General features: G+C 43.5%; 1 protein-coding gene across 1 annotated transcript; it reads right to left on the reverse strand.

Moving 5' to 3' along the window:
• Nucleotides 1–504: 504 nt before the first annotated feature.
• On the reverse strand, nt 505–23,147 carry LOC121545522 (solute carrier family 2, facilitated glucose transporter member 1-like). The gene is made up of 10 exons (XM_041856105.2): nt 22,896–23,147; nt 14,441–14,536; nt 10,348–10,508; nt 4,119–4,359; nt 3,772–3,934; nt 3,364–3,551; nt 3,142–3,246; nt 2,779–2,880; nt 2,451–2,654; nt 505–2,058 (listed from the first exon to the last, which is right to left on the reverse strand). Exons 1-10 carry the CDS (start codon nt 22,911–22,913, stop codon nt 1,855–1,857), a joined length of 1,482 nt encoding a protein of 493 aa, XP_041712039.1. The 5' UTR covers nt 22,914–23,147; the 3' UTR covers nt 505–1,854.
• Between the last annotated feature and the right edge of the window lie 419 nt (nt 23,148–23,566).

Consider the following 23,566-nt stretch of genomic DNA (forward strand, 5'->3'; position numbering starts at 1 on the left):
CAAACTTCTTTCATTTAAGAATGATGGTGGCCACTGTGTTCTTGGGGACGTTCAATGCTGCAGAAATGTTTTGGTACCCTTCCCCAGATCTGTGCCTCGACACAATCCTGTCTCGGAGCTCTACGGACGATTCCTTCGACATCATGGCTTGGTTTTTGCTCTGTCAACTGCGGGACCTTATATAGACAGGTGTGTGCCTTTTCAAATCAATTGAATTTACCACAGGTGGACTCCAATCAAGTTGTAGAAACATCTCAAGGATGATCAGTGGAAACAGGATGCAGCTGAGCTGAATTTCGAGTCTCATAGCAAAAGGTCTGAATACTTATGTAAATAAGGTATTTCTGTTTAGAATTTGTAATACATTTGCAAACATTTCTAAAAACCTGTTTTCACTTTGTCATTATGGGGTATTGTGGGTAGATTGATAAGACATTAAAAATATATATTTAATCCATTTGAGAATAAGTCTGTAACGTAACAAAATGTGGATAAAGTCAAGGGGTCTGAATACTTTCCGAATGCACTGTACAAGCATTAGGTCCTACCAGAGTCATATATTAAGATATAATATAACACTTCACCTAATAAACAAAATAATTGAGGGAAATAGAGTTAGAGAATAGAGTTGGCTTCATAATTAATTAATTTTTTCATGGAGTAAATAGAATGCTTTAGCCAAGACTGTTCACATGGCTCTTCTGTTACTGAGGAGCAAAGACACAAATAAGTCAAATATGAACAAATATAACTCGGCTAGGTCAGGGATATGGTGCCTTGTTTTAACCTTTTGTCAATAAGATTTTTCAGGTGTTTTTGTTTTTATTGTCAGAGATTCCTGAAGTAAATTGTGGATGAACAGTTGGACTTGAGAATTTATCTCACTAATAACTGCATAGTTTGTGGTGATATTAAGTATTGGATAAGTGGAATGGAAAGCATTGTTTAATCCATGTTTCACTTTGTTATCTTAATAGCAGCCTGGTCAGCCCTTTTAAGCTGCAGCAAGAGACAAAAAGAGGATAAAAAGCTATTTTCCCTTTCAGGCTGATGGGGATTTAAACCAACAAGACAACATATGGACAAAGATGGTGGATAATGAAGATGTCTCATAAAGACAGTTTTATAACAGCTGGCTCTGGTCTACTTATTCCCCCAAGCCCCCCGCTCTGTCTCGCTTTCTCTTCCGTCTCTGATATGGATATCTGCCAATATTACCCAAGGGTTCACAAGGAGAGCCTCTACTTCCTGTTAATACCATAGAGATGTATAGAGATCCATGCAAAAATGGGTTATTTCCAAGTAGTGATGTATAGAGATCACTACTTGGAAATAACCAATTTTTGCATGGACATTGCCATTGAGGTCTTCCACCATTTTAAAGTATTCAACTGGGTGGGGATCAGCCAATGGGAGAATCTGAATTGCATCCCTCCCCTCTGACCTTCTCCTCCAATGGGTTTAGAGAAGGAGGCGAGGAGAGAGGAAGCGAGGAGTATGCAATTGAGATTCTCCCAATGATCAGAGCATTCTCTTCTTCAAATTGGTTTGCCTAGTTTGTAAAGGGCTTTTAAGCTATATCACTGCCATCTAGTGGCCACAATAAATGAATGACACAAGATTTGGTTCAAGACTCCAACACTGCAGCACTTTTTTTAAACATCAAAAGAAGAAAATGTACAACTTTAAAATGGAGATAGCCTCAATGGCGCTGCTTATGCTGTCACTGACGCCATAATGACACAACGTTGCGATCTCTATACATCTCTATGGTGAATACACAGTCTCTCGTCGCCCCCTCCTGGAACCCCAGGCATACTGCAGTCATCTGTTTACCACAGAGAGCAGGAGAGGTTAGAGTTGGGAGTCGGCTCCCCCAAGGCTGTTCATTTCGTCAGGCGCATACTTCTCCCCTGACTGTCCGGCCTCATGGCGGAAGCCGGCGGAGATCTCGTCGAACGACTGTCCCTTGGTTTCTGGCACCTTGAAATAAGTGAAGATGAAGAAGCCCAGCAGCAGCAAGGTGAAGATGATGAAGACGTAGGGGCCACACAGTTGCTACAGAGAAGATAGAAAAGTAACATTATTTTCAAATGTTTCAATTCATAAAGTCATAAGTGCCTAAGAACAGCCCTTAGCCATGGCATATTGGCCATATACCACATCTCCTCGGGCCTTATTGCTTAAATATACCATCGCTAAGAGCTGTTCTTAGGCACAACGCTAAGTCATATACCACAAACCCCAGAGATGCGTTATTGCTATTATAAACTGGTTACCAACATAAACCCGTGGTATATTGTCTGATATACACACAGCTGAAATGCTGTTTCAGCCTATCAGCATCCAGGACCCAAACTACAAAGTTTATAATAATTAATATACATATGTAACAGAGCCATCAAGGCAGTAACCCAGAAATCTGTGAGGTTTTTTTTCTGTCTCCTTGCCTCAACGTATTGGAAGGTCATGCCCACTATGAAGTTCGCCGACCAGTTGGAGAATCCAGCCACAGCAAAGGCAGAGGGCCGAGGACCTTGGCTGAAGAGCTCAGCCACAATGAACCAGGGGATGGGGCCCGGGCCGATCTCAAAGAAGGCCACAAAGCTGAAGATGGCTATGATGCTGACGTAGGACATCCACGGCAGCTGGTCCTGAGGAAAAACATGGGGGAACATCAGTGGAGGAAGCTGGCTGAGGTAGTCATGTACATAAAATATGATATATACAAATCCAGTGATTTTTTTGAATGTTTTTTTATTGCGCCATTATACATACCAGCAGTGCCATGGCTACTGTCATCAGGACAGCTGAGAATGCCATCCCCAGTAACCCAGTGAGGTGAAGGGATCTTCGCCCAGCACGCTCCACAACGAATAGCTAAATAAAGAGAGAGAGGAAGAGGAGAAGAATGGTGGTGTTAGTGGGGTTTGTGGAGTGGATACATTTCCAAGACACATTTCTGTTGTTACAGTCAGATGGACAACACATATATCTCCTTATCTATTCTAATGGAAACAATAATCATATTTAATCAATTTCAGTCCCACCATAAAATCTTCACACATTGTTGAGATGCTCATATGATCACTGGGACTGGGCTCCTATTTATGGATGTTGTACAGTGTTTATCAGACTTACAGACACAACAGTGAAGGCTGTATTGACCACTCCAGCACCAATCGTAGCGTAGACTGGCTGAGAGACCCCCGCCTTCTCAAAGATCCTGGTGGAGTAGTAGAAAACCTGCACAAAAAGGTAATAATTGAGTGGATCATATAGTTTGAAGTGTGTGTGTGCATGAGTTAGCATGTGTGTGTATTTGCATGTCAGTGTGTGTCTCCCAGAGTGTCCCACACTCACAGCGTTGATGCCAGACAGCTGCTGGGAGAGCTGGAGCATGATGGCGATGAAGATGGGCTGGCGGTAGAGTGGCGAGCGGAACAGCTCCAGGATGGTCACCTTCTTCTCCCTCATCATCTGCCTGGCCTCCTCCTTCATCTCCTGCATGTCGGCGCCCACCTCCTCAGTGCCTCGCAGCTTCTCCAACACTGCAGGGAAATACTCAGGACTCAGCTCCATTCCCTCCTCCTGGAGAGCTACTGGAGGTGCAGCCTTTTGTTCCTGCCTTACTCTAACACACCAGAATCTATTAATAAGCTTCTGGTCAGGACCATGATAAGTTGAATGGTGTGTTAGAGCAGGGCTGGAACAAAAGCTTTCCATGGGAATAGGGTGTAAGGATGTAGCAGTAGCTGGTCGGAGGCTCACCTTCTCTGGCCTTGAGCTCCTCGTTGCGGTTGATTAGGAGGAAGCGGGGGCTCTCGGGGCAGAAGGGCAACAGGATACACTGCAGCACGGCTGGGATGAATGTGAAGCCCAGCAGGAAGGGCCACAGAGTGGAGTTCCCCATGATCGACTCGATCCCAAACACCTGTAAGAAACAAAACGACACTAATTATGCCGTCAATGAAAGATAAACTACCATGGAAATACACTGTGGTAAGGTTGTGAGGTTACTTGAGCACTGTATGTTGGTGGAAAGAGCATATTTGTCAAGATGATTGTGCTGTATCACTAGCTTTAAAAAATAAAGTCACCCGACGGACAGTGCCTACCTGTGCCATGAGGATGCCAAGGACGATGCCCAGCTGGTGCAGAGTGCCCAGCGCCCCGCGGAGCGAGGTGGGCGCAATCTCCCCCACGTACATGGGCACGAAGCCAGTGGACAGGCCGGAGTAGAGCCCCACGATGAAGCGCCCGATGATCAGCATCTCCCACGACGCCGCCAGCTTGGAGAAGCCCATGAACCCGGCGGCGATAAACGCCAGCACGTTGGCGATGAGCATCGAGTTTCTCCTGCAAATCATTCACAGAGAGGTCTTCTTCACTTCCTAAAGGCACAAAAATGCTATACTGTTGTTGAGGTGCACAGGACAGCACAACGAACCGAAATAACCCATGATTACCACCAGTGGCGACACGTCATTCAGGCAGAGTGTGCAAAGCTGTCATCAAGGCAAAGGGTGGCTATTTGAAGAATCTCAAATATATTTGGATTTGTTTAACACTTTTTTGGTTACTATGTGATTCCATATGTGTTATTTCATAGTTTTGATGTCTTCACTATTATTCTACAATGTAAAACATAGTAAAAATTAAGAAAAACCCTTGGAATGAGTAGGTGTGTTCAAACTTTTGACTGGTAGTGTATATATATATATATATATATATACAGTGAGGGAAAAAAGTATTTGATCCCCTGCTGATTTTGTACGTTTGCCCACTGACAAACACATGATCAGTATATAATTTTAATGGTAGGTTCATTTGAACAGTGAGAGACAGAATAACAACAAAAACATTCAGAAAAACGCATGTCAAAAATGTTATAAATTGATTTGCATTTTAATGTGGGAAATAAGTATTTGACCCCTCTGCAAAACATGACTTAGTACTTGGTGGCAAAACCCTTGTTGGCAATCACAGAGGTCAGACGTTTCTTGTAGTTGGCCACCAGGTTTGCACACATCTCAGGAGGGATTTTGTCCCACTCCTCTTTGCAGATCTTCTCCAAGTCATTAAGGTTTCGAGGCTGACGTTTGGCAACTCGAACCTTCAGCTCCCTCCACAGATTTTCTATGGGATTAAGGTCTGGAGACTGGCTAGGCCACTCCAAGACCTTAATGTGCTTATTCTTGAGCCACTCCTTTGTTGCCTTGGCTGTGTGTTTTGGGTCATTGTCATGCTGGAATACCCATCCACAACCCATTTTTCAATGCCCTGGCTGAGGGAAGGAGGTTCTCACCCAAGATTTGACGGTACATGGCCCCGTCCATCGTCCCTTTGATGCGGTGCATTTGTCCTGTCCCCTTAGCAGAAAAACACCCCCAAAGCATAATGTTTCCACCTCCATGTTTGACGGTGGGGATGGTGTTCTTGGCGTCATAGGCAGCATTCCTCCTCCTCCAAACACAGCGAGTTGAGTTGATGCCAAAGAGCTCCATTTTGGTGTCATCTGACCACAACACTTTCACCCAGTTCTACTCTGAATCATTCAGATGTTCATTGGCAAACTTCAGATGGGCCTGTATATGTGCTTTCTTGAGCAGGGGGACCTTGCGGGCACTGCAGGATTTCAGTCCTTCACGGCGTAGTGTGTTACCAATTGTTTTCTTGGTGACTATGGTCCCAGCTGCCTTGAGATCATTGAGATCCTCCCGTGTAGTTCTGGGCTGATTCCTCACCGTTCTCATGATCATTGCAACTCCACGAGGTGAGATCTTGCATGGAGCCCCAGGCCGAGGGAGATTGACAGTTATTTTGTGTTTCTTCCATTTGCGAATAATCGCACCAACTGTTGTCACCTTCTCACCAAGCTGCTTGGCGATGGTCTTGTAGCCCATTCCAGCCTTGTGTAGGTCTACAATCTTGTCCCTGACATCCTTGGAGCTCTTTGGTCTTGGCCATGGTGGAGAGTTTGGAATCTGATTGATTGCTTCTGTGGACAGGTGTCTTTTATACAGGTAAAAAGCTGAGATTAGGAGCACTCCCTTTAAGAGTGTGCTCCTAATCTCAGCTCGTTACCTGTATTAAAGACACCTGGGAGCCAGAAATCTTTCTGATTGAGAGGGGGTCAAATACTTATTTCCCTCATTAAAATGCAAATCAATTTATAACATTTTTGACATGCGTTTTTCTGGATTTTGTTGTTGTTATTCTGTCTCTCACTGTTCAAATAAACCTACCATAAAAATTATAGACTGATCATTTCTATGTCAGTGGGCAAATGTACAAAATCAGCAGGAGATCAAATACTTTTCCCTCACTATATATATATATATATATATATATATATATTATTATTATTTTTGCCTGTTTTGCATGTTATTATTTTGGCATTAATTCGTGTCACATATCAGTTTGCAAACAATGTAAAAAATTAATCATTTAGTTATTAAAGCCGCATACAAACATGGCATTTTTTTTGCTTTCTTGAGTAAGGCAGCTCCAAAATGCAGGTGTTTTCTGTGGTGGTGAGGCAGCCAGCGGAAAATATGGAGCGTAGGGGTTGGTAATGTTCTCTAGTTGCGCCGTGATTGGCTCAGTGTTCTGTCAGTCATGGGGACACTACGTCACCGCAATATCTACAGGTAGAGCTAAAAAATTCAAGCCCCTTGGGTGCTGTAATAGACTTACATTAGAAGTGCCAACCCAAGAAGGCTCAAGGTCATTGGCCACAGATAAAATGACGTCAAATCACGTTACAGTGGGGGAAAAAAGTATTTAGTCAGCCACCAATTGTGCAAGTTCTCCCACTTAAAAAGATGAGAGAGGCCTGTAATTTTCGTCATAGGTACACGTCAACTATGACAGACAAATTGAGAAAAAATTATGGTGGAAAATAAGTATTTGGTCACCTACAAACAAGCAAGATTTCTGGCTCTCACAGACCTGTAACTTCTTCTTTAAGAGGCTCCTCTGTCCTCCACTCGTTACCTGTATTAATGGCACCTGTTTGAACTTGTTATCAGTATAAAAGACACCTGTCCACAACCTCAAACAGTCACACTCCAAACTCCACTATGGCCAAGACCAAAGAGCTGTCAAAGGACACCAGAAACAACATTGTAGACCTGCACCAGGCTGGGAAGACTGAATCTGCAATAGGTAAGCAGCTTGGTTTGAAGAAATCAACTGTGGAAGCAATTATTAGGAAATGGAAGACATACAAGACCACTGATAATCTCCCTCGATCTGGGGCTCCACGCAAGATCTCACCCCGTGGGGTCAAAATGATCACAAGAACGGTGAGCAAAAATCCCAGAACCACACGGGGGGACCTAGTGAATGACCTGCAGAGAGCTGGGACCAAAGTAACAAAGCCTACCATCAGTAACACACTACGCCGCCAGGGACTCAAATCCTGCAGTGCCAGTACATGTCCAGGCCCGTCTGAAGTTTGCTAGAGTGCATTTGGATGATCCAGAAGAGGATTGGGAGAATGTCATATGGTCAGATGACACCAAAATAGAACTTTTTGGTAAAAACTCAACTCGTCGTGTTTGGAGGACAAAGAATGCTGAGTTGCATCCAAAGAACACCATACCTACTGTGAAGCATGGGGGTGGAAACATCATGCTTTGGGGCTGTTTTTCTGCAAAGGGACCAGTACGACTGATCCGTGTAAAGGAAAGAATGAATGGGGCCATGTATCCTGAGATTTTGAGTGAAAACCTCCTTCCATCAGCAAGGGCATTGAAGATGAAACGTGGCTGGCTCTTTCAGCATGATAATGATCCCAAACACACCGCCCGGGCAACGAAGGAGTGGCTTCGTAAGAAGCATTTCAAGGTCCTGGAGTGGCCTAGCCAGTCTCCAGATCTCAACCCCATAGAAAATCTTTGGAGGGAGTTGAAAGTCCGTGTTGCCCAGCGACAGCCCCAAAACATCACTGCTCTAGAGGAGATCTGCATGGAGGAATGGGCCAAAATACCAGCAGCAGTGTGTGAAAACCTTGTAAAGACTTACAGAAAACGTTTGACCTGTGTCATTGCCAACAAAGGGTATATAACAAAGTATTGAGAAACTTTTGTTATTGACCAAATACTTATTTTCCACCATAATTTGCAAATCAATTCATTAAAAATCCTACAATGTGATTTTCAGGATTTTTTTCTTCTCATTTTGTCTGTCATAGTTGACGTGTACCTATGATGAAAATTACAGGCCTCTCTCATCTTTTTAAGTGGGAGAACTTGCACAATTGGTGGCTGACTAAATACTTTTTTCCCCCACTGTATATCTACAGTAGCTTTTATTGGACTGATCATGTCAACATCATACGTTAAACATCTTAGCTAGCAAGCTAGCAGTCATCATCATGAATCAAGTAGACAATCTACTGGCAAATCCTTTTCAATCCTTGTCATATGAAGATAAAATATAGATAAAACGTATTGGTGCTCATCAGCCATTGGACATAAACATTACACAACAAGTTGGAAATCACAAATTCAACAAGGAGTGCTAAGGCGCCACTGCAGCCCTGGGTTCGATCCCAGGCTGTGTCACAGCTGGCTGTGACCGGGAGACCCATGAGGCGGCGCACAATTGGCCCAGCGTCGTCCAGGTTAGGGGAGGGTTTGGCCGGCCGGGATGTCTTTGTCTCATCGTGCTCTAGAGACTCCTTGTGGCGGGCCAGGCTTCTGCAAGCTGAATTTGATCGTCAGGTCGAATGTTTCCTCCAACACATTGGTGCGGCTGGCTTCCGGGTTAAGCGAGCAGTGTGTCAAGAAGCAGTGCGACTTGGCTCTCGACCTTCGCCGAGTCGGTAGGGGAGTTGCAGCGATGTGACAAGATCGTAACTACCAATTGGATATCACGAAAAAGGGGGTAACGCCATGGGCCAGAAAAGTTTGAAAACATTGGCCATGCTGTCAATACAGCATCACTTCTGCTGCATTCAAAACAACTGGAAACTTGGAACTGGGAAATCTCAGACTTCAGTGGGTTCAAGACAACTGGGAACTAGCTCTATCTTTGGTCTCTTTGTTGCCTCTCTGATTAATGCCCTCCTTGCCTGGTCCGTGAGTTTTGGTGGGCGGCCCTCTCTTGGCAGGTTTGTTGTGGCCATATTTAAAAAAAATTCTAATGGATTTAATGGTGCTCCGTGGGATGTTCAAAGTTTCTGATATATATATAACCCAACCCTGATCTGTACTTCTCCACAACTTTGTCCCTGACCTGTTTGGAGAGCTCCTTGGTCTTCGTGGTGCCGCTTGCTTGGTGGTGCCCCTTGCTTAGTGGTGTTGCAGACTCTGGGGCCTTTCAGAACAGGTGTATATATACTGAGATCATGTGACAGATCATGTGACACTTGGATTGCACACAGGTGGACTTTATTTAACTAATTATGTGACTTCTGAAGGTAATTGGTTGCACCAGATCTTATTTAGGGGCTTCAGAGCAAAGGGGGTGAATACATATGCACGCACCACTTTTCCGTTATTTATTTTGTATAATTCTTTTAAACAAGTAATTTTTTTCATTTCACTTCACCAATTTGAACTATTTTGTGCATGTCCATTACATGAAATCCAAATAAAATTAAATTTAAATTACAGGTTGTAATGCAATAAAATAGGAAAAAACGCCTAGGGGGATGAATACTTTTGCAAGGCACTTTTTAGAGAAATGTCATCATCTAATATTGTAAGAGCTTTCATTGTCTGCTAATATGCCCCCTTTATTTATCCTACGGTTCTGACTGGTACAGGGATAATACTGTAAGAAGGGCCCATGTTCTGGATTCTGTCGCTGTACATTTCAAAAGGGCTGAACAAATAGTTATATTGACTACGTCCGTCCTAGCTCGCTCATTAATGTCTTAATCGAAATTATGGATTGCCTCTTATCCGCTCGTCTTCCCCTTATGCCATAGTTTGTACATCTCAATTGTCAGTAGAAACCACATTTGTTTAAGCAAGCCAGTGATTCCAGCTATGTTTTTTTTAAAGGCAGTAAATGAGGCTGAATTAACTGTTTCGCTGCCAGACAAGGCTCCGCTGATAGCCAGTTGTAGCAGTGGTAAGATGTTGGGACTGCTGTTGGGACTCTGCTGTTGTGACAGCATTATGTAGGCCCTAACAGTTTGTGGGCACCATTTGTCACCATTATAGCGCAATTAATGTATTGTTTAGTGTTGTGTAGTGTCTTTGCTGGCTTGCATCAAAAACATAATATTTGAGTTTGCCCCACCAAGATTGACATGCTAAACTCGCCACTGATTACCACACCCTTTTAATGTGAATACCAGCCTAAAATACATTAACACTGCAGTTTTACCTGCCCAGGCGGTTGACGAACAGGCCCACGGAGAAGGAGCCGAAAATGCCCCCGACAGAGAAGATGGCTACGGAGATGGACCACAGGGTGGTCAGGGATGTCGTAGGGATGGGCTCAGAGTACCTGCTGTTCCACGTGTCATTCAAGAAGCCTTCGATGATCTACGGTACAATACAACATAACACATGAAGAACATATATTAACTATAGTCATCATTGAAGGTTGATGGAGACGTTAAATAATATAATTATCATACATACATACAGTCACAATTCACTTCATAGTAAATTACCAACTATACAGTGAAATTATAGATATTGCACAGAACTAAAATCTTGCATAATTGAGTCGGATGCTTGTTTAAATTCTAGGGGCAGACGTGTTATAAAAGATACCAGAACGAGGAGCGGAAGTAGGGCGGTAGCTCCACTCCTCTCTTTGCAAGTTACGGGCAAGTATGGGCCAAATGTCCCCTCCCCTTCCGCAATTGGAACGATGTGAACATCTGTGAAATCGTGATTTGTCCAAATAATCAGTGACGAAACATCAGAGCACCGGAGATTCAGGAAGCAAGATAGTTCATTACAGGACTTCATGTTGACAAACAAAAGTCAGGGTGCCGTTGATATACGCATGAGTCAGGCAGAGTTTATTGCCCTCCAAAGAATATGCCCTGGGTCTCTGACTATGTAATACTCAGCTCACTGGGCAGAAACTGGTTGAATCAAAGATGTTTCCACATCATTTCAACAAAAAAAGTAAATGTGATGACGTTGAATCAACGTGGAAAACTGATTGGATTTGAAAAAAGTCATCAACGTAAGGGAATTTCGTATTCTTTTCACCCAACTTTGAAACTAAATCCAATGACATGGTGACATTTTTCGTTAAGTGGGTTAAAACCTTCCTAGAAGTCACAAAGGGTGCACGGAAGGACATGTCAAAATGCTGAATGAGATTTATAGAATTTTCCATGTGGTCTATATTAAAGGGCACTTCATTTAATATAACAGGCTTTTAAAATTCAATATTGGTGCACAATTTCTACTTAAAATATCAGAGGGACGCAAAAGGCACTCGTTCATGGGACAACTCAGTTACACTCCTCTAGCCTCCCCTTTCCTTTAATCCTGTGAATTTGACAATAATCCTCGTTATCTCTGCCACGTGTAATGGACACACCTCTAGTGAACTGATCACAATGGTAAACCTTTCCCAAACTTCCCAGTTGGAGGCTTCCTGGAATAAGATGAAAATATTTGAATCCTCCAACCGGGATTTCAGGAAAACCTGGGAATTTTGGGAAAGTTACTGGAATTCGCTATAATAGATGGTGACTTTCCACCCCAGACCGTGGAGGCAATTACACGCCTTGCATAACAAAGTATCAAAGAGGCTTGGATCCTAGTAGTTACCTCACTGGCCTACACACCTCCTGTAATCTTTAATCTATGCAACTATTTACAGTGCTCATGTGCTCAGGTGTCCTGAAGAGGCTCCAGGATTCACCGATCGCCTTACACCTCCCAAATCACACACACACACACATATGTAAGTACACGCACTCACACAGTAATACACATTCTTATTAACAGAGCAGGCGTCTGTTAGATTAATTTGGATTTTAAGAATAATGACTAAAGAATTTCACCCCAAACACAGTATAAATGTTAGAATTATCATGTAGTGTCAACCCACTAACAGAGGGGGCGGTACTAACCATTCAAGGGGGAAGGCGGGAACTGTTTAAGAAAGCCACCTAAAGGTGGGAGGAGCATAGTGCCTTTGTTTGTCAAGAAGTATAAAAACAGTATGTTGTGTCTTTGGCAGGAGAGCTCTCTCCATGAATAAAAATACAGATAAGACTTGTGAGTTGTGGACCTTGAATCATTGATGATTAAAACCAGAGCCTTACAACCTCTGGTAATGATTCAAGCTTAGGTTGAATTAGAGATAGAAATTCACGTGACAGCGTCAGTGAAACCTCAAGTAACATTCTTAAGAAGCTGCTGGAGTAAAGTACATACAGTACCAGAGTCTCTCTAGTATATCTGCCAGACTGTCACTTAGCCAAGTGTTAAATTCAGTAGAAGGGCTGCATCTAATCTCCTCTCACCAGCGAGTCTCACCATGTCAGTCAAAGATCCTACATGAATGTGATGTATCACCTTTGATTGACCTGGCAGGGCTCCTGCTGGAGAGATGAGATGCAATCCGTCGGACATGCATTACGGCACCTTTGGGTAGGAGACCTACAGTGGGGGAAAAAAGTATTTAGTCAGCCACCAATTGTGCAAGTTCTCCCACTTAAAAAGATGAGAGAGGCCTGTAATTTTCATCATAGGTACACGTCAACTATGACAGACAAAATTAGAAAAAAAAATCCAGAAGGATTTCCAGTAGGATTTTTTATTAATTTATTTGCAAATTATGGTGGAAAATAAGTATTTGGTCAACAACAAAAGTTTCTCAATACTTTGTTATATACCCTTTGTTGGCAATGACACAGGTCAAACGTTTTCTGTAAGTCTTCACAAGGGTTTCACACACTGTTGCTGGTATTTTGGCCCATTCCTCCACGCAGATCTCCTCTAGAGCAACACAGACTCCTCTAGAGCAACACAGACTCTGGGCAACACAGACTTTCAACTCCCTCCAAAGATTTTCTATGGGGTTGAGATCTGGAGACTGGCTAGGCCACTCCAGGACCTTGAAATGCTTCTTACGAAGCCACTCCTTCGTTGCCCGGGCGGTGTGTTTGGGATCATTGTCATGCTGAAAGACCCAGCCATGTTTCATCTTCAATGCCCTTGCTGATGGAAGGAGGTTTTCACTCAAAATCTCACGATACATGGCCCCATTCATTCTTTCCTTTACACGGATCAGTCGTCCTGGTCCCTTTGCAGAAAAACAGCCCCAAAGCATGATGTTTCCACCCCCATGCTTCACAGTAGGTATGGTGGTCTTTGGATGCAACTCAGCATTCTTTGTCCTCCAAACAAGACGAGTTGAGTTTTTACCAAAAAGTTCTATTTTGGTTTCATCTGACATTCTCCCAATCCTCTTCTGGATCATCCAAATGCACTCTAGCAAACTTCAGACGGGCCTGGACATGTACTGGCTTAAGCAGGGGGACACGTCTGGCACTGCAGGATTTGAGTCCCTGGCGGCGTAGTGTGTTACTGATGGTAGGCTTTGTTACTTTGGTCCCAGCTCTCTGCAGGTCATTCACTAGGTCCCCCCGTGTGGTTCTGGGATTTTTGCTCACCGTTCTTGTGATCATTTTGACCCCACGGGGTGAGATCTTGCGTGGAGCCCCAGATCGAGGGAGATTATCAGTGGTCTTGTATGTCTTCCATTTCCTAATAATTGCTCCCACAGTTGATTTCTTCAAACCAAGCTGCTTACCTATTGCAGATTCAGTCTTCCCAGCCTGGTGCAGGTCTACAATTTTGTTTCTGGTGTCCTTTGACAGCTCTTTGGTCTTGGCCATAGTGGAGTTTGGAGTGTGACTGTTTGAGGTTGTGGACAGGTGTCTTTTATACTGATAACAAGTTCAAACAGGTGCCATTAATACAGGTAACGAGTGGAGGACAGAGGAGCCTCTTAAAGAAGACGTTACAGGTCTGTGAGAGCCAGAAATCTTGCTTGTTTGTAGGTGACCAAATACTTATTTTCCACCATAATTTGCAAATAAATTCATAAAAAATCCTACAATGTGATTTTCTGGAGAAAAAAATTCTCATTTTGTCTGTCATAGTTGACGTGTACCTATGATGAAAATTACAGGCCTCTCTCATCTTTTTAAGTGGGAGAACTTGCACAATTGGTGGCTGACTAAATACTTTTTTTCCCCACTGTATGCATCTCTGAGGAACATAACCTGCTGAGCTAGTCAGGGGTGTCAAGAAAGAATAGGAAGAATACTGTCTTTACATTCAATGGATTTGGACAGGCTTCTACGGGTCACAAACATAGAATCTGCGTCCAAAATGTAACTTTATTCTCTATACAGGGCCTCTATGGCTCTGTCCAAAAATATGCACCATATAGGGATTAGGGTGCCATTTGAAATTGGCCATTTCTCACTCACCTTTTGGGGAGCATTGATGACCCCTGTGTTGTAGCCAAATTGCAGGGAGCCAATCACAGCTGTTCCCACTGCCATCATCAGCTTGAGCGTCAACCCCTGTGGGCACAGAGGAAAAACAAACAAACAAATGTCTCTTCAGTTTTACAAAGAAAAGCTCTAGCCGCTTCAGAACACATGCATTAAAGCATTATCCTACAAGTAATTGTTGTTGTTTTATACTATCTTTGAGAGAGGGTATATGTAGCCTAATCTGATTTTATACAAGAAATCTCTGACATGGATGAGAGGACAGGTGAATTGGGACTAAGACTTAATAAATGTGCACAAGAAATTGAGACCTGACTTGGACTCTTCTGTGTTAACAAGTGACTGGCTGACACAGGTGGTCCATTCAGTGTAATCCCCTTAGGGACTGAGGAACATCAGTAATGTTCAGTTACAGTAATATGCTACAGTTGTCCTTGTTTTAGTTGTTTATGCTTGAAATGCGGTGAACATTTCTTTTTCATGGGTGGCTCTAATGTGAGGCCTGTTATGACTTTTATTTCGGAGAATGATATTTCTGTAGTGGGAGTAAGAGGAGAGTAGTGTGTTCTGGAGGGAACAGTTGATGACAAATGTTCTAGCTATGTCTGACGTTGGAACAACAAGTCTGAAGTCTGTAACTGTTCACAACAAAGAGTATCAGCTTTATTAAAAGTATTAATTGATCTGGACACCTGTCACATCCTTGAGCTTTGCAGGTGCACCAATTGTACTATTATGTGTGTTTTTTCACGTTATTTGTAATTTATTCTGTACATAATGTTTCTGCCACCGTCTCTTATGACCAAAAATACCTTCTGGATATCTGGATATCAGGACAGCGATTACTCACCTCGTATTGGACGAAGATTTTTTCTTCAACGAGTCGGACGCGACGGATATTCTACAGACACCCGACGAGGCCCAAATCCCCGTCATGAGAAAGAGACGAAGATATCGTGGATGTAGGTCGGGGTGCCTTGTAAGGATCCGACGGCGAGCGAGTAAACTGCCTCTTCCATCAATCCTATTAGCCAATGTTAAATCATTTGAAAATAAATTGGACGACCTAAGATCAAGGTTATCCTACCAACGGGACATTAAAAACTGTAATACCTTGTGTTTCACCGAGTCGTGGCTGAACGACGACATGGATAACATACAGCTGGCGGGATATACGCTACATCGGCAGGATAGAACGGCTGACTCCGGTAAGACAAGGGGTGGCGGACTGTGTATATTTGTAAACAACAGCTGGTGCATAGAATCTAATACTAAGGAAGTCTCAAGGTTTTGCTCGCCTGAGGTAGAGTATCTCATGATAAGCTGTAGACCACACTATTTACCAAGAGAGTTTTCATCTATATTTTTCGTAGCTGTCTATTTACCACCACAAACCGATGCTGGCAATAAGATTGTACTCAATGAGCTGTATAAGGCCATAATCTGTCTGTTTTGCTAGCACAGACTGGAATATGTTCCGGGATTCTTCCGATACAATTGAGAAGTACACCACATCAGTCACTGGCTTCATCAATAAGTGCATTGATGACGTCATCCCCACAGTGACCGTACGTACATACCCCAACCAGAAGCCATGGATTTCAGGCAACATCCGCACTGAGCTAAAGGGTAGAGCTGCCGCTTTCAAGGAGCGGGACTCTAACCCGGACGCTTATAAGAAATCCCGCTATGCCCTCCGACAAACCATCAAACAGGCAAAGAGTCAATACAGGACTAAGATTGAATTGTCCTACACCGGCTCCTTTTAAGCAGGTAAACATTCACAAGGCCGCAGGGCCAGACGGATTACCAGGACGTGTACTCCGAGCATGCGCTGACCGACTGGCAAGTGTCTTCACTGACATTTTCAACATGTCCCTGACTGAGTCTGTAATACCAACATGTTTCAAGCAGACCACCATAGTCCCTGTGCCCAAGAACACTAAGATAACCTGCCTAAATGACTACCGACCCATAGCACTCACGTCTGTAGCCATGAAGTGCTTTGAAAGGCTGGTCATGGCTCACATCAAAACCATTATCCCAGAAACCCTAGACCCACTCCAATTTGCATACCACCCCAACAGATCCACAAATTATGCAATCTCTATTGCACTCCACACTGCCCTTTCCCACCTGAACAAGAGGAACACCTACGTGAGAATGCTATTCATTGACTACAGCTCAGCGTTCAACACCATAGTGCCCTCAAAGCTCGTCACTAAGCTAAGGACCCTGGGAATAAACACCTCCTTCTGCAACTGGATCCTGGACTTCCTGACGGGCCACCCCCAGGTGGTAAGGGTAGGTAACAACACATCTGCCACGCTGATCCTCAACACGGGGGGCCCTCAGGGGTCCCCTCCTGTACTCCCTGTTCACCCATGACTGCATGGCCAGGCATGACTCCAACACCATCATTAAGTTTGCCGACGACACAATAGTGGTAGGCCTGATCACAGACAATGATGAGACAGCCTATAGGGAGGAGGTCAGAGACCTGGCCGTGTGGTGCCAGGATAACAACCTCTCCCTCAACGTGATCAAGACAAAGGAGATGATGGTGGACTGCAGGAAAAAAAAGAGGACTAAGCATGCCCCCATTCTCATCGACGGGGCTGTAGTGGAACAGGTTGAGCGCTTCAAGTTCCTTGGTGTCCACATGATAGATTAATTTGTATTTTTAGAATAATGACTAAAGGATTTCACCCCAAATACAGTATAAATGTGTGAACGGTGTTAGAGTTATAATGTAGTGTCAACCCACTAACAGAGGGGGGCGGGACTAAACATTCCAGGGTGAAGGGGACTGAGAAAACTGGTTAAAAAAAGCCTCCTAAAGGTGGGCGGAGCAAAGTGCCTTTGTGCGTCAAGGGGTATAAAGCTGTATGTTTTTTGGCGGCAGAGCTCTCCATGATTAAAAATACAGATAATTCTTGCTGGTTGTGGACCTTGAATCATTTATGATTATAACCAGAGCCTTACAACCCCTGGTAATGATTCAAGCTTAGGTTGAATTAGAGATAGAAATTCTCATGACACCACATCACCAACAAACTATCATGGTCCAAACACACCAAGACAGTTGTGAAGAGGGCACGACAAAGCCTATTCCCCCTCAGGAGACTGAAAAGATTTGGCATGGGTCCTCAGATCCTCAAAAAGTTATACAGCTGCACCATCGAGAGCATCCTGACTGGTTGCATCAGCGCCTGGTATGGCAACTACTCGGCCTCCGACTGCAAGGCACTACAGAGGGTAGTGCGTACGGCCCAGTATATCACTGGGACCAAGCTTCCTGCCATCCAGGACCTCTATACCAGGCAGTGTCAGAGGAAGGCCCTAAAAATTGTCAAAGCCACCCTAGTCATAGACTGTTCTCTCTGATACCGCACGGCAAGCAGTACCGGATCGCCAAGTCTAGGTCCAAAAGGCTTCTTAACAGCTTTTACCCCCAAGCCATAAGACTCTTGAACAGCTAATCATGGCTACCCGGACTATTTGCATTGCCCCCCCACCCCACCCCCTCTTTTACGCTGCTGCTACTCTGTTTATTATCTATGGATAGTCACTTTAACTCTACCCACATGTACATATTACCTAAATTACCTCAACTAACCGGTGCCCCTGCACATTGACTCTGTACCGGTACCCCCTGTATATAGCCTCCCTACTGTTATTTTATTTTACTGTTGCTCTTTAATTATTTGCTATTTTTATTTTTTACTTATATATTTTTTACTTAACACTTTTTTTATTTTCTTAAAACTGCCTTGTTGGTTAAGAGCTTGTAAGTAAGCATTTCACTGTTGTATTCGGCGCATGTGGCAAATACAATTGTATTTGATTTTATTTGATTGATGGTAACACTGGCTGAGACTGGTGGTCCATTCAGTATAATCCCCTTAAGGAATGAGGAACATCAGAACCTGGGCATGCAAACAGGACAGCTTGCTTACACAGGCCACACTGCGCCAAGCTACACACGAACACTTAACCTTACGTAACAAACACACCTAAACGCGTAGGCTCTTCTTAGTGAGTGACACCATCTCCAAGATGTGAAATAGTTGCAGTCACACTGACGTCTATAGAAGTTTCCCTCTTACTCATATCGACAGGAATCTCTCAGTGTAAGCATTTTCCTTATGTAATTCACAAAATATACAATCCATCATAGACTCTGCTTTAGGTATCAGGATCCAGTTAAGACTTTGGTCCCACAGACAAATTTAACCATCCCGTTCAACCCTAACTCAACAGCAATATACACTGAGCGTACAAGACATTAGGAACAACTGCTCTTTCCATGACATAGACTGACCAAGTGATTCCAGGTGAAAACTATGACCCCTTATTGATGTCACTTGTTAAATTCATTCAGTGTAAATGAAGGGGAGGAGACAGGTTAGAGAAGGATTTTTAAGCCTTGAGACATGGATTGTGTATGTGTGCCATTTAGAGGGTGAATGGGCAAGACAAAAGGTTTAAGTGCCTTTGAACGGGGTATGGTAGTAGGTGCCAGGCGCACCGGTTTAAGTGTGTCAAGAACTGCAACGCTGCTGAGTTTTTCACGCTCAACAGTTTCCTGTGTGTATCAAGAATGGTCCACCACCCAAAGGACATCCAGCCAACTTGACACAACTGTGGGAAGCTTTGTAGTCAACATGGCCCAGCACCCCTGTGGAACGCTTTCGACCCAGTCCATGCCCAGACGAAAGGCTGTTCTGATGGCAAAAGGGTGTGCAACTCAGTATTAGGAAGGTGTTCCTAATGTTTTGTACAATCAGTGTATATTGTCAAAGTTTTACATCACAAACATCCTTTGTGTCAGGTCGTCTTAGTGAGTGACACAATCTCCAAGATCTAGCCACACATGTTGGGATCACATTAACAGGAAGCTATTCAACCCCATGTGAAATAGTTGCAGCCACAATGACATCCATATAAGTTTCCCTCTTACTCATATCGACAGTAATCTCTCAGTCATTTCACCTTCTAGAATCTGCATCTAGAATATATTATGTCAAAAGACAGACGCACTGAGAGTAGCTTTACTCCTACTCCTTCAAATCTTCTTAGTGAAATTCCCTTTGGACCTTATACAGCATGCACTACACCAATAAATACAATAACTTCTTTTAAAATTGGGTATCAACAAAAACATATGTCCTGCCCATGATTAAACAGCAAAACACTCTCCATCTTATCTGTCCAGGCTTGAACATGTTACATCAGTGGCCTTTTAATAGTTTAGTAATCTGGCTCCTATCTTGTGTCTGACAGTGCTCCTGTGTGGAGGTTATATGCAGGGAAGCAGAGTTGGCCAGCGTGCAGCTTTGTCAGGGATCAGCTGCTGCTGTGTCATGCTCACTCCTCCTTCTTCACCGTTGCCATAGACACGTATTGTATGCCCATTAGCATCCTGGCCGCCCAATGAGGGAAGACTGTCCCCTGTGAAGGACGAGTCCAGTGTGGGAACACTGTCAACCTATGAAGGACGAGCCCAGTGAGGGAAAACTGTCCCCTGTGAAGGACGAGCCGAGGAGTCTGAATGGAAAGTGTGGGTGGGGGGGCTTTACCGAAATGTAAACATCAGTAAATGAGAGAGAGCAAACTAGCTTTAAGGGTCAACGAGTACATTCTTTAAACACCAACAAAACAGGATGTAAACCAAACCCCACACACACGCATGACAGATGAACCAAGGCAACCTCTGTTTTATACAACTAGCCACATAATTCAGAGATAGTGAATGTGTGCCTCCTGGCAGCCTCTAAGGCACATATAATTACAGTGGATTTGAAAAATATTCAGACCCCTTCCCTTTTTCCACATTTTGTTAGGTTACAGCCTTATTCTAAAATGGATTAAATAAAAACATTTCCTCATCAATCTACACACAATACCCAATAATGACAAAGCGAAAACAGGGTTTTAGACATTTTTGCTAATGTATTAAAAGTAAAAAACAGAAATACCTTATTTACATAAGTATTCAGAACCTTTGCTATGAGACTCGAAATTGAGCACAAGTGCATCCTGTTTCCATTGATCATCCTTGAGATGTTTCTACAACTTGATTGGAGTCCACCTGTTGTAAATTCAATTGATTGAACATGATTTGGAAAGGCACACACCTGTCTATATAAGGTCCTACAGTTTACAATGCATGTCAGAGCAAAAACCAAGCCATGAGGTCGAAGGAATTGTCCATAGAGCTCCAAGACAGGATTGTGTCGAGGCACAGATCTGGGGAAGGGTACCCAAAAATGTATGCAGCATTGATGGTCCCCAAGAACATAGTGGCCTCCATCATTCTTAAATGGAAGAAGTTTGGAACCACCAAGACTCTTCCTAGAGCTGGCCACCCGGCCAAACTGAGCAATCAGGGGAGACAGGCCTTGGTCAGGGAGATGACCAAGAACCTGATGGTCACTCTGACAGAGCTCCAGAGTTCCTCTGTGGAGATGGGAGAACCTTCCAGAAGGACAACCATCTCTTAAGCACTCCACCAATCAGGCCTTTATGGTAGAGTGACCAGACCGAAGCCACTCCTCAGTAAAAGGCACGACACCCCACTTGGAGTTTGCCAAAAGGCATGTAAAGGACTCTCAGACCATGAGAAACAAGGAGGAAACCTGGCACCATCCCTACGGTGATGCATGGTGGTGGCAGCATCATGCTGTGGGAATGTTTTTCAGTGGCAGGGACTGGGAGACTAGTCAGGATCGAGGGAAAGGTAAACAGAGAAAAGTACAGAGAGATCCTTGATGAAAACCTGCTCCAGAGCGCTCAAGACCTCAGACCGGGGCGAAGGTTCACCTTCCAACAAGACAACGACCCTAAGCACACAGCCAAGACAACACAGGAGTGGCTTCGGGAAAAGTCTCTGAATGTCCTTGAGTGGCCCAGCCAGAACCCAGACATGAACCCAATCGAACATCTCTGGAGAGACCTGAAAATAGCTGTGCAGCAACGCTCCCCATCCAACCTGACAGAGCTTGAGAGGATCTGCAGGGAAGAAGCTATTCGCTGCTCTGGCACCCCAATGGTGGAACAAGCTCCCCCACGACGCCAGGACAGCGGAGTCACTGACCACCTTCCGGAGACACTTGAAACCCTACCTCTTTAAGGAATACCTGGAATAGTATAAAAGTAATCCTTCTACCCCCCCCCCCCACCTAAAAATAGTGGTTGTCCCACTGGCTATCATAAGTTGAATGCATCAATTTGTAAGTTGCTCTGGATAAGAGCGTCTGCTAAATGACGTAAATGTAAATGTAAGAATGGGAGAAACTCCCCAAATACAGGTGTGCCAAGCTTGTAGCTCAGCTGGTAGAGCACGGCGCTTGTAACGCCAAGGTAGTGGGTTCGATCCCCGGGACCACCCATACACAAAAATGTATGCACGCATGACTGTAAGTCGCTTTGGATAAAAGCGTCTGCTAAATGGCATATTATTATTATACCCAAGAAGACTCGAGGCAGTAATCGCTGCCAAAGGTGCTTCAACAAAGTACTGAGTTAGGGGTCTGAATACTTATGTAAATGTGTTATTTTCGTTTTTTATTTTGAAAATATTTGCTAAAATGTCTAAAACCTGTTTTTGCTGTGTCATTATGGGGTATTGTGTGTAGATTGATGAGGAAAAATAACAATTGAATCAATTTCAGAATAAGGCTGTAACTTAACAAAATGTGGAAAACGTCAAGGGGTCTGAATACTTTACAAATGCACTGTATAAGGATGCTGAAAAGTGGATTCATATGTGTAAGAATATTACCACGTGTTTACTGCCATATGGGGACAGGGTTCCCCAAAAGGCATTAATTAATCTGGTGATTATAACATATAAGGCGTTCATCTAACTAGGATTAGGCCTATAATTTCTCAGTGTGAGCAATGAGTAATAACAAAAGAAAAACATGATTTGTTTCAAATGTTGTCAGGCAGGGGACATGCATGCACGATTGACATAGGACGTCAACACACACGCGCGCGCGCACACACACATAGATTATGTTTTGACACTTGGTCTAACTCAAATAAAGTAAAGAATTGTAAGCATTTCGTTTTATGTAATTCACAAAATAAACAATCTATCATAGACTCTGCTTTAAGTATAAGGATCCAGTCTAGACTGATATGCTAGTTTGAGACTTTGGTCCCACAAACAAATTGAACCATCCCGATGAACCCTAACCCAACAACACTACATATTGTCAAAGGTTTATATTACAGTGCAGCCCAGGCTATTCCATATACTCTACAAAAAAGTTACAACAAAGCATCTTAATTAGTAGACTATCCATAACTCATGTAGACAAAACAAGCAGCACAGGCTAACAAGACTATCCATTGGCCATCAGTATACTTTGGCTATTCGGCTAATTTGACTCGTTTTGGGGTATCTCTTTGTCATTACCTTTCCTTCGCCTTCCATTGTGATTGATCAGTGAAGTATCGATGGTTGTCGGGATAACTCGCAGCTCCTGCTTGTAGTAGCCTATTGGACAGGACACAATTATGCAGAAGAGTCTTCTAGGTTCCTTTTATATCCAGTGAGGAAACTAAAATCCACAGGGCTTACTACTCGTTAGTCTTTTTAAATACTGACATGAAAGTTTTTTTTAAATATTTAAAATCCGCAATTCATTATTACAGTTTCATTATGCGGTCTTTCATTATCTCTTGTATGGTACGCAAGTATACAGACCGTTCGTTATAGGCTCCCATTGACATGCTCTTACTGGACATAAACCGGTTAATATTATTCAATCAGCTTTCCATGTGATTGGCTGTCGGCAGCTTCGGAGCCAGTGATTCGGAGGAGTGGGAGAGAGCCTGTTTGTAAAATATGGTTCTGATTGGCTGTGGATAGCTCGGCAGATGACGTAGATCGTTGCATACTAGAATAAAGTTTTCTCTGATGGACAGAGACCTTTTCCCACTTCAGTCCATATTTATGTTGCATGTGTTACTGTGAAAAAGTAATTCGAGTATCTAAGGCAAGAGCACTTGTTAATAGATTAGCATTTCAATTCTCCATTAGTAACTGTACCTTATTGCTGTAATATTATTTATTGTTAGGCTACT

The sequence above is a fragment of the Coregonus clupeaformis genome, unplaced genomic scaffold (genome assembly GCF_020615455.1).
Source record: "Coregonus clupeaformis isolate EN_2021a unplaced genomic scaffold, ASM2061545v1 scaf1916, whole genome shotgun sequence".
In the NCBI taxonomy this organism is placed as follows: domain Eukaryota; kingdom Metazoa; phylum Chordata; class Actinopteri; order Salmoniformes; family Salmonidae; genus Coregonus; species Coregonus clupeaformis.